Consider the following 15,457-nt stretch of genomic DNA (forward strand, 5'->3'; position numbering starts at 1 on the left):
TATGTATATATATGTATATATATATGTGTATATATATGTATATATATGTATATATATATGTGTATATATATGTATATATATGTATATATATATGTGTATATATATGTATATATATATATGTGTATATATATATATAATTGTTATTTTTTTTTTTTGTATCATCAGAACAGTGAAGAAAAGGTTACCCTGAAACTCACACTCCGGTACAGTAGGTGGCGGTATGCACCTATGCAAGTTGGTTGCGACCCGCCAATCAAATTTAAAGAAGAAGAAGAAGAGCAAAGGGAAGACGAGAGGAGAAGAAGACTAAGCCGGTAAGTCGGCTAGCGGCCTGGCTGATTTAGTTTAGTTACAGAGTTAAGTGATCGAGTTCTGGAAGGAGCTACGTTTTCTGTTTTGTGTTGGTTGAGGTTTGTTGGATTAAAAACCCTTAAAAACCTGCAATACCGACTCTGCCTATGATTGCTGCGCTGCCACTAATTTCTGTCCTCCGTGCCTTCCTGTTACACCAGAAATGCATGTTCCTTACAAATGGAGCAGCGTTTAAAAGGCAACTAAACAGGCTTTCCAACGGTATAAAATTCATTGCCAAGAAGCATTGTTACAACAGAGAAATAATCTACCAAACACTAATTTCCGAACTTTTTGTTCGATGTTTATTATCCACATACATATTATGTACATACATCACCTTATATTATTGTAAAATGTGCATATAACTGTCAAAATTTTGTCCTTGCATAAAATAATATATATTTATTATTGTTACAAAATCGGAGACAAAATGTTTCATGCAAAGACTTTTATTTATGAATAGTCTGCAGTACTGTACAATAGCACACACTTGTCTCTATTTCTGATCGTCAGTTCAATGATCATTTTAAATAGACAAATATTGTGCCTTCAAAAACAGTTCCCTTTTCACAATAATCTAAAAATACCTTGTTCTGTTTTAAATATGTAGCATAACTTTTTGAAAATAAAATATGCATTATATGAAATATAACAGTTGTTTATTGGATAGACTATATAGTACCAAATGCAAATACACCTCTCTGTGGCTTCTTAGGCATTTCATGCACAAAAAATAATAAAGAGGGAAAAAAAAGAAGATGCCACGCGCATACAAAAGAAGCTGTACATACTTCTATATGAAAATAGAAAATATCAAAGCAAGATGTGCACCAATATCATGTTACAAAGAACTTGTAGTACAAAAAGACCTACGAGAACGGTCATAACACGTTATCTGGAACACAGAGGTACGGGTACTGGGTTGGCAACAGGACAAAGACAAAACCTCGCACTGAGCATCCACTGATGAACTCCAGTCAGAGCTACTTCTATGCACGTCTACAACCAGATCCAACACGTCCAACATCAAATACTGGATCAAAGAGTGACAGGGTCAAACAAGCAGAACCAGAAGTTGCAGTTTTAGCTTTGAATTTTGGTATTACACCCAGTAAATGTAGATGTCCAATGCATAGCATAAAGTTTGGTTTGGTATGTTTTTTTAATTTCTTGTATTGCTACCCCATAAGTGAAGTGAGTGTAAACCAATTGCCAGTTCTGCCCACAACACACAAAAGCACTGATATGTCAACATTAAAGTATTGAACATGTTCAGATATTGTGATTATGTGATTAGTATTCCAACAGCAATATTCTGTACAGCATCAATATCAAGCTTGTTCGGCTGAAATACTATTATTATTATTATTGCCAAAACAACTCCAAATGTCTTTCTTCAATGTTAAAAGGAATCACTGATGTCCAGTTTAAATTAAGATTCTTAAACTGACAACACTGGATGTGTTACACACAAATGAAGTTCTCCACAGAAACAGTGTGTACAAGGCACACTGCGATCAATATAGCTACATCTATTATTTCCTGCGCAAAAACAAAAGCACTTCTGAAATCACTGTGAACAAAGGAAAACTCCACGGTTAAATATAGACTTCTGCTATTGCCACAAAATATAGATTTTCTTCTTCAACAGTATGAGGACAAACAAAAATAACTCTCAAATCAGACGTTTCTCACGAACAATGTCGATCGCTGATGCGGAGACTGACGGTGCCGAAGAACGGGATGAGTGTAATCTCTGAGTATTTGAAGAGATTATCAGGTGCTCACTGGTAACATAAAGCCAATAATCTCAGCAGTGCAAACCTAAAACTTGTACCAAAAGGTAGCGCTTTGAAGCAGACTTTTAAATGAGATCAGCTCCTTGCTACTCAAATCATGTCACAAATGTCCCATATACGACGACTATATTGCTCTTATGTGAAACTATTCAAGGACCACAGTGTTTCTCATTGCAATGCTCTTTGAGTACATTCTCTATCACACAAGTATAAGAATAAAGAACAGGGGGGTTTCATTATTAGTAATACACCCAAAGACTACACTTCCAAAAATCTAGTCTTTTCTTAACATAGATAAGAAAATATAAATTCTTTCTGCAATTAAATGACTTAAATTGATTTTTATATTCTTAATAAAATCTTATAACTCTTTCTTATTTACATTTGGTGTAGGTTAATACTGATTGTAATGCAATACTGTTGCCTTCTTGTTTTGTTTTTTCCTGTTACATTTCTTTTGTTTGTTGAGCAGAAGCACTTTTACATTCATTTTTCAACACCCAAGCTCGAGAAGGAGCCCAAGTGCAGACGGGAATAATGACATGCATTTTTCCAAAAGCTAAATACGTGGGACAATTTGAAAAGGAGGAAGTCAACTTGCTTGAGCAAATAAACTTTTGGAGAGAATGGAAGGACGAGGACGCCGGGGTTGAAAAGGCCTGGAGAATTGGCACCGGTGGTGCCTTTATTTGGCTGTAAAAATGCTCTTGCAGCACCAGGACAGTCAGTTCTGTGAGAAGTAATGCGTAACAATATTGGAGGGGTCACGGCTGACTAAGCCACGAGGTGAGATGAAAGCCTTTGTCGTTGGAAAAAGCTGTTAACTTGAGAAAGACAGATTTCCGCAGTGGCGAAGGCAGTGTCAGAGGTTACACTCTCTCGACTTGACTGGGGTCGTAGGAGTCTGATTAGAAAAGAGAAGAAAGAAAAGATGAGACAATACAATCAAAACGAGGCAGTACGATATTATTGGCCCTTAAAAAGGTAGACATTAAAAGGTACCCTGTGAAGTTCTTCGTTTGTCAGAGTTAAAGAATGACCTCAATTGCCCCCCCTCTCCATTTCCCCACCGCTCAGCTTTCACATTAGCAATGTTCCGCACTTGAGCACATGCTACATCTATGTGACATTTATGTTGTCGCTACAGTGTAGAGAACCGCTGCCCAATCGCGAGATCCTAAGCCCATACCTGCTTTATCACCCATGGCTGTGCAGTTCAGAAGAGGAGATTGGGGAACACTTGGTTTTCACACCTGATGTGCACTGTACCCGTGTACACGTGAACAGTATTTCATAGTGTAGTATCTTTTTCAAGTAGACCCGCCCACAGTTAGTACAGTACACACTGCTCACACTAATCAAACAAACTTTGGGGTCAAGTGTGCTTGGATCTGGGCCCCTGATGTGAAAGCCTCCAAACACTGAATGTAAGCAGTTACTTTGTCAACATTCTTGGAAATGATCAGGAATGTAGAGCTATCCCTTTAACACTAGATCAAACTTTAACTGAGGAAAAATGGCGGCAACCTCAGGTAGAGCAACTGATGAGGGATCCCTCTCCCAGGACTGACAGACATGCAATATATGTTTCTGTGTACAGAATAATATACCTGTAGTATACACATTTTTACATAGCTAATACCCATACATTATAATATATGATTCTGCTTCACTTTGAAGTCAAAATAAAAGAACAAATGGTTAATCTCTTAGTTCCTTTGTACCCACCTGATACAGAGAGCATCTCCTCATCCTCCATATTCGAGGGGCCACAGGTCCCACTGCTGAAGCTGAGAGGCAGCATTATTTCTCTCTTGGGAACACTGCGCGGTTTAGGAAGAAGAGGAGGTTTCTGCAGCTTGGTGCGCTGCTTTGGTTTGGGCAATTGTTGTCCCTCAGCATCTCGAGTTGACTCGCCTCTACTGACCTCTGCTGTATTCTGTCCATCTCTAACTGTCTCCAAAGGCTTTTTTTTGTCATGCCCCACAATTTTAAGCTCCACCTCTCTGTTTGACGCTCCCTTTTTTATGTCAACATCTACTTCTTTACTCTCTTCATTCCCAGCTTTTAGTGCAATCTCAACATTCATGTCTACCGCCTCTTCTTCTTGTCTTTGCTCTTCCTCACATATCCCTTCATTTGCTTCTTCTTTAGGTTTACAATCTTCTTTAGGATCTTCCAACTTGTCATGTGTTTCATGTGCAGTCTCATGCTTATCTGGGTTCTCCTCGCCCTTCCCTCCTTCCTCTGGTTTTTCATAATTTTCTTCTTCTCTTTGCTCCACAACTTCCTCCTTTGTGACTTCCTGAACTTCACTCTCCTCTCTGTCACCGTCCCTCTCCTCAGAATCAACTTCTCCTCCAGAATCTGAACATTTGAGGCTAAGGCGTCGTATTCGAGACACTGAGTCCAGCTCTTTCAGACGGGCCATTCTGTCTGGGGTTGACCTGCCCAGAGATGTAGCAGATGCGGCAGCAGAAGAGGATAGCTTATCTTGCAAAGATTCGATTAGTTTGCATGCTCCACCTCGCCCCCTCCTCTCCACACTGCACGTACTGAGTGCTAGCTTGTCATTAGGGGTGACGGGGAGGGATAGGGGAAGCATATGAGGCGGGAACTCGGGCAGGTCAAGTACCAACAGGGACTGAATCTCAGTGTCTTCACCATCACTGTGGTTGCTGCTGTGCTTTTGTCCGTCTCCTTCCTGGTGGTCTACTCCTGATTCTGTCCCCATGACCTCCTCTGTCTCTGCTCCCTGAACAATCAGGGACTCATCTTTGACTTGCTCACACTCTCCTATCACCTGCTGTGTCTCTTCGCCTCGACTGTGTAGTTTCTCAACTACATAGGTATCCATATCGTCCTCGTTGTCAGCCACAGCCAAGGACTCCACTGGAACAGCTATACCCAGGATTCTGGCAGCCCTCTGCTCGATGGACTCATTTTCAGGGATACCTTTTGCGTACTTGACCTCATACAGGTTGCTGAGGTCTTCTGCAGGTAAAGAATTGGCTTTCTCCCGAATCAGTAAGTTCTCGAGATGCTTATCTGCCATGGTCGAGTCATTCTTGTAGGTCAGAGGCTCAGAGATGGCATATCTCCCATTGCCATCATCATCCTTTAACACAAAAGAAATCCCCCTTGTCAGCCTGGTGATATGTGGTGAAGCCTCTTTTTGAGGTGATCTGCTGCTTTCACTCCTGGTTCTACAGATTCTTAAATTCACCTCACCCCTAAATGGTAAAACATTGTCTGATTTAGGCTTTCTCTCAGTCTCTACCTCAGCTTGAAGCTCTTTATTTGAATTGTGCTCAGGGCTACCCTTATTTTTAACAAGTACTGTCCTGCTCTCCCACGGGAGCTGCACTGACTGACTAAACTCCTTATGATCGAGTGGCGATGGGACGGACAGTGAACGCTGCATTGGCTCTCCAGGACCACCAGGAGTCTCTGTGTAGACAGTTAACCCTACATCCCTCAGCAAGGACTCTTGAGGGACTGGGATGTCCTGCCCATAGGGCCGATTTGGCTCATTGTGTGGGGTTAGTGAGGGCAGGAGGCAACTGTCTCTGCAGCCTGGGTTGGAGAGAATGGGTAATTCATTGGTTGATGGTATGTTGTTGGCCTGTGGTCTGGAGAAAGCACTCTTAATGTCCATGGAGTCCAGATCAGCAGTAGAAGCTAAGGACATAGATCTGACTTTTAAATTGTTAGGTTTTTCTATGTGCATTGGTGGAAGACTGATTGCTTCCCTGCCTGATTCTGGACAAGCAGTGAAATGTGCTCCTGACTGAAACTGGTCTAATCTCTGATTCGCCCCATCTAGATCGTCAATGCACTGACCCACATTGGGTCTTTTGCTGATTGTGTCTTCCATCTTCTTATTAATGGTCTCCAGTTCTCCAATAGCATCACAGGGTCGACGGTTCACTGGCTTTAAAAGAAACTGACCAAAGGTCACTTGCTCTGCAGTCTCAGGGGGATTGGAGTTGCTCTTCCTGGGGGACGACGGCTGCTCTCCTTGATCCCAGGCCTTCGATGGGGAGGATGGGTCTTGTTGTGAGGGTTGGAGGCATGTCGTTTGAGTTGGGCTGAGACTAAGACGGGAGAATGCGCTGTTGCTGGAGGGATGAAGGTTTTTCTGGCCTGCCATGGGGTAACCATAAGAAGAGCTACTTTCTGGCCCCACACCAATACCTGTGGTTTTATCTGAGACAGATTGAATAGGCTCTTGTCCCCCAGGAGGACTCTGGGGTTCTGGACTTTTCACCAATGTCAAAGGTGAGCCAGTCTGGGTTTCCTGGTTACGGTACTGGTTTCCAGGCCAGGACCCGGCATAGCACAACTCTTTGTCTTCCCTGGCTTGAAGTGCCCAGGCATCTATTATCTCCTTCCTTAGAGGAGCCCTCTTGTAGTTCCTCATTGAGGATGTGCTGCTGGTGTGAAAGTGAGAGTAATGGGGTTTAATGAGCATCTCATTCACCGACTTGCTCCGCACGTTGGGGCTCTCTTTGAGGCCCACAGCAAAAGTCTCTGTGTTAGTGACAGTCAGGCTTGGTATTGTCTCATTGTTGTTCTGATCAGCCGCTAAGTCTTTGCTAATGTTGATTGGTGTGTGAACAGGGACAGACACAAGGCAGAAGATGGTCTCACTCACTCTTCTTTTAGTGTTCTCTGGCCCTGAATCTGGGACAATTTTCTTCACTTGGGTGATGGTTTCTGCAAAGACCTGATCTGAGCTGGACCCCTGACGAGAACAACTTCTTGTTAACGGGGCCTGGAAGGCTGAAGAGGGAGATGAAGGAGGACGTTGGTTTTTGGGATATCTGTTGCAGTTTTGGTCAGTTGCTGGGAAGTTATCAATAGCCTTTTTGTGCAAATCACTGTGCCACCTGTTATTGTCATTGTCGAAGTCGCTAGAAGACGTCTGGTTAGCATCATCGGCCAGTTTGGCAGCAATGAAAGGCCCCAATGGCGGGGGCAAAAAGGCACTGTCACTGGATGCAGGCTCTGACGCTGTGACACTGGGAAGCTCATTACGGATGTGCCGGATCTTGTCAGCATCCGTCAGGGAGTTGCCACTCAGGGCTGAGGAAATATGGCGGATACGGGGGTCATCAAAGGGGATGTATTGGATCCCTCCACCGGGGCGCTCCTGGGTAGTATACACAGGGTAAAGTTGCTTCATGCTTCTTTCTCTATGGGGATCAGGCCAGGAACCAGCTGGATGTCTGGTGAACCAGTGAGATCCATCCGGAGCCACGTGTATCTGCTGGTACATGTCCCCTCTGTACCTAAAAGTAAAAACAACACAGTTGCACTTTATCTTTGCAACAATAACTCCAACAAGCCAAAAAGGAATAAAAAGTGTGCAGAGTGAAGGCTTAAAAAATGATTCAAGTGATGCTACACAAATTATATTGCTCTACTCCGGTATCTGTTTAGCATGCTAAAAAATACTAGTCACTCAATTTTAGAATACAATATAAAAGTACCTTTGTTGTACTGAACAGACATTTCTAAATATCAATGAATATAATCAGAGAACAAATAATGATCTTGAGAAGACAGGAGCCTCTCCAGTGTTATTACATAACATAGAACCCATACAAAGAGATCTATCACAATCTGCTTTAAAAATATAAATATATGGTAGGTAGATTCTTATGCTTTGTTATTGAGCGTCATGTAAGATACAGGTGCGACATGGCATAGAGGATTAAAGGACTATACAATCTGTGGTCATGAACACAGAGAATTTTCCTACAAATAAAATATTATTTAAATGCTCATATTCAGTTTTACTGTCCTTTAAAGAAATCAAACACAACCGTACATATCATTTTAAAAATAATCTTGAAACGTTTGGTATATGTAGATGATCTGTACTTTTGACAACTCTCTGAGCTACACATTTCTTTCACTGAATTAAAGATATATTTTAGTCTCATGTTTACACTACCGAGCATTACAGCCTCTTGAAGAAGTCCGACCATACACACTCAAGGGAAAATTCATAAAGAATGGATTGCAGCCACTGATAGCACCATGAATTGTGCAACATTTGCAACAGCTATCTGCCCCGTCATACGGTCCAATTCACCAAAGATATTGTGCTCATGTTATTTTAGCGCAAACGAGCCCAAAAAGTTTTGCAGCTGAGCGCAATTTGCCCTTTTTTGCATCTGACTGCAATTATCGACGTGGCAAAGTATGAATGCGCATGAGACCAATGCGTCGGTTGTGAGGGGTGAGAGTCAGCCTGAGCGAGAGGTCTTGTCAGTAGGGGCTCATTTGTGTATACATTATTTTTCATCCATTTTTTTCTCGTTTTTTTCTCGTTTTATGTATTTTCAGAAATGTAATGTAGGGGAGCTTTATTTGTTCATTGACACTACATGAACTGTCACTGCATCCCAAAATAAATGAGATGAGTGACAACCCTTATAAATGCTCTTCAGATACCTCCAACCCTCTGAAGACAATTATAATTTAACTGTGACTACTTGCGGCTCTCAGTGCTGATCTTTGTTAACTTGACTGTTTTTGCAACGAGGCTCATTTGCATAGACATGAGAACATTTCTGCACATTACATAATTTAAACATGTTCAAAAAGCACAGGAGGACCAAAATGCTATGTGCTTGGTAGCTCATAGCGACAGCAAAAGCCACGCAATTATTTTGTAAAGTTGCCCCTCTGTTTTCAATTTAAAAGCACAGCTAATTCATGTGAAAGGGGAAAAAACGTTTAACTTAATAAAATGTACCTGTAGTCAACAGCAATTTCACCGTAACCCCGGCGCCCCCCTGCCATAATAGGAACTCTTTTATATGATGGGGGAGGGTTGTATCCTGGAGGTCCAGAGTCCTGTGCAAAATAGTCCAGTTGAGGGTCAACCGTCCTTGATAATGGAAGTGGGGTTCTGTCCCTGGCCTGGAGAATCACTGAGTCTCTACCAGACAACATCTCACAGCTTCCCCTGATCTGCTGGTGCATCTCATAAGAGGGAGGTCTGGGGGGTCGTGTGAAGCGGGGCTTTGGTGTCATCGAGAGTTGGTTAGCACTAGCCGGCCTGCCATTCTCCGGCCAGCGGGGCGGCCTGTAAAGGTCATGGTGTGATGGTGGGTGGCCATTGACCCGCCTGAAGAGTTCCAGACCGGATGAGTCTATGTCCACATATTGCAGGCTTTCAGGCTGCAGCATCCTCGGCAGGGACTGGGATTTGGCTTTGGCCCTGGGATGGACTACCATACCCTCTGGTGTCCTGGCATGGAGTCTCTGCTGCTCCTGTGCCCAACGCTCACCCTCACTCTGTGACAGCTGGCGGCTAAAGCTCACGGCTGGACGCCACTCATCTGTCCCCAAGCTCTGGCACTTCCTCTCACTCGCCATCCTCCAATGATGGAGAGCTGCTTCCCTCTCCATAGAGCGGGCCTCAGCCTGGACCTGGGCCTGAGCCTGCACCTGAGCCTGGGCCTGTGCTGCCCAGCGCTGCCTCTCCTGAGCTGCTCTCTGACGCTCCTCTGCAGACAATTCTTGGCCTCTTGCTTGTTGAGACCCCTCCGGCCTGCCGTAACCCCCCTGGCCTCCTCCATGAGTCTCTCTGAGGTCAGCATAGTCCAGCAGCACAGTGAAGTCCTGGCCTCTCCTCCTCCAGTAGGACACATCCTTGGACTGCGACTGAGGACCTCTTGTGCCATCACAGAACCTGCGAGGAAACACACAAACAAAGGCGTTGTTATGCTTCAATCAAAGCGCTTGTTGGATGGTTGAATAGTGTCTGAAGCCACCTCCTTTCCCACTTCAGAGCTGGGTTTTTATTACAATCTGACAAGCAAGCCCAGTTTACACAGCAATTGGACAGGTATGCAGAGATAAGAAGGGTTTGAACTTCCTTTTGAAGCAATTACTTCTGCCCCTTTTTGTTTTCAAAACCATGAATTATTTTCATGAAAGACTGAGCCAAAGTGTTTACTTTTATCCCCGTATTTGATTGATGATGGTAGGCTGTCTAACCAGCCTTGGAGCATGGCCGTTTGGAACAGCTATAAACACTTCTGCCTTCAGACATGGTCAGACTATGTGTCGCACAAACTAGTTTGTTTCAAGCATAACCCAACCTTTAAGTTCCTTTGGTTTATATCTGATTTAGAGATACGCCAAAGCAATGTGGTAAGCTACTCACAGAAAAGTTAACATTAAAGCAATCTAATAATTAAAACACTGAGATACAATAATACAGGGCCATTAAATGCCAATGGTAAGAGGCAAATAACAACTAACAATGAGGACAGTTTAAAAAAAAAAAAAAGAAAGCATTTCCCACTAGATGGAGACAGATGTCCATGAGTAGCAGTGCAGCGTCTGGTAATTGGGATTTTCCATGGAGCATAATGAACACATTACACAATACACAGTGGCTGTTAGTCCCGGAGTCCTCCAAGACAGATCAACAATTTAGAGGACGTTTCATTGACAGTCCTTGTATTGCACTTTTCTTTAGCTCCTAATCTGAGGAAATGAGCAGCATTTCTCTAAACCAGTGCGGGGAAAGCTCCAGCTATATCTCTGGGATGTTTGATGGCAGACCTGATGGGCTACAACAAGATGCGATGGGTGTCTGCATACAGTCCGATCATTTCAGGCTATTTGTGGAGTGACTGACTGACTGACAACGCAAACAAGACGCAAGCACATGCGTACACCCCCTCAAGGCCGAGGCCACTGAGCGTCCTTGACATTTCCATCCATGATCATCACTGGCCAGAGATGTTTGCTGGGGGAAGGGTGCTAGGAATGCCAATCTGCTGAATTTGAGGACATCTTATGTAAGATGAGTTACCATCATTAGCCTAATTGGGTCTAAGTAGCACTGCCTAATGGGAGTGCAAAGATAGGCCTGTTCCTTATCTAAACTAAAGCTGCCAGGCAAAACGGATTTGGATGAGTGGAAAAAAAGAAGGATGAACAAATAACAGACTGAAATCGCAGAACATATGTCTTAGTAATTCCCACATTCCCAACAGAATGCTCCGATAGCACTGGCAGAGCGGCTACATGAAAATGCGGATTACTCGTCTCAAAGAATAAAAGCGAAAAGTGGAAAAAAAACACAAACACAAACACCAACCACTGACATTATTCAAGGTCATTTGACTATTTTCAGATGATCTGTCACTGGCTGGTGGCAAAAAGGGATTGGGGAGGAAGAGAAAGTCAGCCAAACAAAATGTAAGGAAAAAGCCTGCCTAATTTGTGTGTGGACATGGGAACAGCTGTATTGACTTTGTCTCAGTTACAGCACACTTGCCCCCAGAACTGGTGCAAATAGACAAATTAAACAATCCTGTTTTGAGGAAAAAACAGATAGGCTGCAGCCGGGCGATATCTCTGGAAATATCATACAGTCCCTACCCAAGAGGGTTTCAATTGCATAATGCCAGACGAAGCTAAATATAGCCTATCCTCCATATACATATTTAAATACACCCTATGTGACTCCTGTATTATTGATGGGGAATGCATTATGTAAGTAGGTATAATACTTGTGAAAGAATGGACGTCGGTAAGGCAGATTGGCTATGTTTGAGGGCAGAATGGGGAAGGGGGTATGCTGACAAACCTGGCAGGCTGTGTGTGTAGGATTGGGCATGCTCAAACGGGGCACATAGGTTTGCCCAAAAGCTGCTTTGATTACAACTCCGAGGTCCCATGTGGCAGATTAAAACTCCACAGTACCCCTTCTCCCCTGCCCAAGACTTGATTGGGAAGTGGAGGAGAGAAGGGAATAGAGCTGAGCTGAACGCAAGGGGAAAGACAGAAGCCTGAAATGGCAGAAGGGACTGAGCAGCAGTGTTATGCAGTTCCATTTAGGAGGCCATGCAAAATCCACATGCAAAAAACTCTGTGATGACGTATATATTTTCATTAATCTGCTCCATCAAAGCATCATAACAATGAATGATTGTGTCATTTATCATTAAAGATCGATGACACACGTCGGTCAATCGGGATAGGGCATGCAAAAGGGTCGATCAGACAGGCGCTCATCACTGGTGTCAAGGTACAGCACAGATTTTCTCTTACCCGCTGTCTGAGGTCAGCGACTCTCCCAAGGAGTGGGTGTCGATTTGGCACCGGTTCTCGCCCTCCCGCCTGGACAGGCCTCTGTCCCTGGGTTCGTTGTTGTTGTTGGGACAGCCGCTGCCATACGCTTGAGGCTGCCTGGATCCGCCACCGTTCCCATAAGGCATCCCAGGCCCCCTTTCGTAGCCGTTCACTGTCCTGGGGCCGGGCCTGTTCTCCAGGATTTCATGGTGTTTGCTGTAGGACGGCGGTGAGGATGAGGGAGCATGGCGGGACGAGGACACGGGGGTGGGGGTGGAGGAGGAGGTGGTATGCTTGGGCAGCTTGTATCCATGAGAGATGAGGAGGTCCTCCACGCTGTACATGGTCGCATTTGTTTATGCTGGTGTGTTTTCTTTTTTTCCTCTCTCTGCCTTTTTTTTTAGAGAGAGAGAGAGAGAGAGAGAGAGAGAGCGGGGAAGGTAGGTCGGTTGTCAAGGCGTCTCTGCTTCTTCCCTACATGCAGCGGCAGGATCACCGGCACAGCTGCGCAGCTGAGGCCATCACTGGGAGAAAAAAATCAAGACAGAGGGGACGACATGAGGAGACAGAGAAAAGAGGGTGACGCTAAAACCATTATACCCGTTACCCGTGTCCAGTTTTTTGTCAAGGGTCCCAACCCATAAGGACAGTTGTGAGGACGAAATTAAAAAAAGAGCCCCCTCCAAACCCAAATTCTGAGCCACCACGACAAAACCGTAATCACCCGCCTTCCCAGCAGCCCGTCCCTCCCTCCTCTCTTCTCCAGTCCTCCTAGCAACAACCCTCTTTCCATCTCACTCAGAGATCACCGGCACCAAACCCATCTATGTCCAGAACTGATGAGGTTGGTCAGGTAAACAAACGCCCTCAGAAACAACCCTAAATAGCATGATGATCAGTGGCAACAGGCGTTTCAGAGAGCTGCTGGTGTAGATTGCCATACAGTGGCTGCAAGGTAGCTGTTAGTAGCCAACCACTGCTCATGTTTTGCATCAATGAGGCAACTGGGGGTTTGTGTTCCTCTCCGTTCACTTCCGCATCCCCTCTCTCGACATCTTTTCTTCATCTCAAAGGTATTTTCTGGTTACAGTCTAAAAGGATTGACATATTTTCAGCTGCATGCCCTAAATAAATGGCGGTCTGGGATACGGGTTTGCATATTCCAAAACTACTACCTTCATTTCTGAAAATTACAGAATATCAGAATCGGAGGAAGGATTCAGCATGCTCAGTGCCTTCTTTTTCAGTGTTTGTCTGCGTGTGGAGATAAAATGATTTGCCGATCGACACAAAATTAATCCGTTATGCAATTATTCTCGAAAAAATATGGCAAAAGATTTCATGATTTCCTGCTCCTCAAATGTGAATTTTCTTCTATCATAGCCGACAATACATTCAGGTTTTGAACTGGTTGGACAAAACAAGCCCTGTAACAACGGGATGGACATTTTTCACTAGTACATGGCACTTTATAGACTACACAACACCTCAATTAATCAAGAAAATAAGCATTAATTAATGAATTACTCATTATTTAAACTCAGTAATTAGAATAATAGATAGGTGAAACCCTATCTGTGTGTTCTCCTTGACAAACACCAATGCTAAAAGTGTTTTAATTTGGCTTGAAGGTGGAATAGTTGTCAACACTGAATAAACCCTAATAATCTTCAAAGAATATAAAAGGTAAACAAGCATTACGACTTTTGCTTTCTGCCCCCAGAAAATGACTAAGCTATATGTATTAGTATCAAGGACGGATGAAGAATTGAATTGGTGATACCCAGGGTGCATGTGATCATGATGTAACACCCTTGATGAAGTCATGCTTGCTGCCTTGTCAACAGGACAGATGCTGCTGCGGCCCCCTCATTCAATACTCTCCACTGGAGCATACTGCCAACAACCTGGCTGTCCTTAATAAGAAATGGCATTCGGGAACAGCGGCGCCAGACTCGTTGCCAGAATCAAATGCTGTACAGACAGTTTAAAAGTCAATCACACACTATGATCGTTTAATGGCACGGCCAGATTGCTTGCTTTCGGTTTTGAAGAACAGACTGGCGACGCAGCCTCACCGAAAATTAATTCTGCTGCAAACAGATTAGCATTTGTTGTGCTTCTTAGCATTTGTTTAGCCACAGTCCCATAGAGATGACAAAATCCATCTATGAAAGGAGTCCTGACTCAGAGGGCAGCATCGCTAGCCCCTCTCTATTTCCCTCCCTCCCTCCTCCTCGTACCTGAAGCCTAGGATAGCCTACTAGGTGATTAACAGGATCCAAGAGTGTGAAATGCCGCTCTCTTTGTACGTCTGGCTCGCTAATGCGATTATCTTTCTCATTTAAAACCTTAAACCTGTTAGTTTTGGAGGATTGACTCTTGGCGCTTACCCAGTTAATACTTAAGTTGAGTTGAACTCTTTCCATTTGCGTTTTGACTAATCTCCTCAAGGAGAGGCTAGCTCTGAGTTTGGTCGGGGAGGTTCTTGTGACCAATGTCGATACAAAATAAAAGAGGGGGGATTTGGTTTTGCTCATTTGCTAGCATGCAGACCTGGGACATGCACAGTTTTTACACAGACTGTTATTTCATGAACTGTAGCTGAACTTTCTGGGCAACAGGCCAGTGACTATATGTTCAAAAACATAGTGTCTCTGACATACTGTAAATGCCGGCCAAATGGAACCAAGGCGGTAATATTTGTGCTCATTTGTCATAACGGATTATTCAAACTCATTTGATGAACGGGATGTCTCTCTGAAATTGCAAACACTTTTCTCCTATGCTATAAATTAAGAACCAAACACCAGGTGTCCCTACAGCGTTGGAGAAGCCCATATCAGACTCAGATCAGTCAGATTGGTATCACCACCTTTTTCTCCCTGCAGATGAAGTTTATCCATCCAACCAGGCAAAAGGCTTAATTAGCCGAAGTGAGCCTTGGGTCAAGGGCTATGTTCATTAATATGATAATTCACTTTTGTTATGATCGTTGCACTAATGTGTAACCTGTTTTATCTGCACATCCATATGCTTTCTAATCTGGCTAAACCCTTAATCTGAGGCAATTGCTCTTGGTGTCATCACCAAATGAGGATGATCTCCATCATCAGTAAAAGAGAGGATTTCCTCCTGTAAAGTGACCTGTCTGCATTCAGTCCTCCGCCACTACCCCCCCCCCCCCCCCCCCC

The 15,457-nt window shown here is 43.8% G+C and overlaps 1 protein-coding gene across 2 annotated transcripts in view; it reads right to left on the reverse strand.

The window, feature by feature from the left end:
* Nucleotides 1-633: 633 nt before the first annotated feature.
* Nucleotides 634-15,457, reverse strand: part of jcada (junctional cadherin 5 associated a) — a 21,171-nt gene continuing 6,347 nt past the window's right edge. For both annotated transcript variants that reach the window (XM_031875998.1, XM_031875999.1), the window contains exons 2-5: nt 12,243-12,787; nt 8,923-9,864; nt 3,882-7,447; nt 634-3,057 (exon numbers count right to left, since the gene is read on the reverse strand). In XM_031875998.1, coding sequence (XP_031731858.1) covers nt 3,023-3,057; nt 3,882-7,447; nt 8,923-9,864; nt 12,243-12,607 — 4,908 coding nt within the window. In that variant the 5' untranslated portion in view covers nt 12,608-12,787 and the 3' untranslated portion in view covers nt 634-3,022. The remainder of the gene's footprint in view (nt 3,058-3,881; nt 7,448-8,922; nt 9,865-12,242; nt 12,788-15,457) is intronic.

Source organism: Anarrhichthys ocellatus, unplaced genomic scaffold (genome assembly GCF_004355925.1).
Source record: "Anarrhichthys ocellatus isolate YVR2014 unplaced genomic scaffold, GSC_Weel_1.0 scaffold101, whole genome shotgun sequence".
NCBI lineage: Eukaryota > Metazoa > Chordata > Actinopteri > Perciformes > Anarhichadidae > Anarrhichthys > Anarrhichthys ocellatus.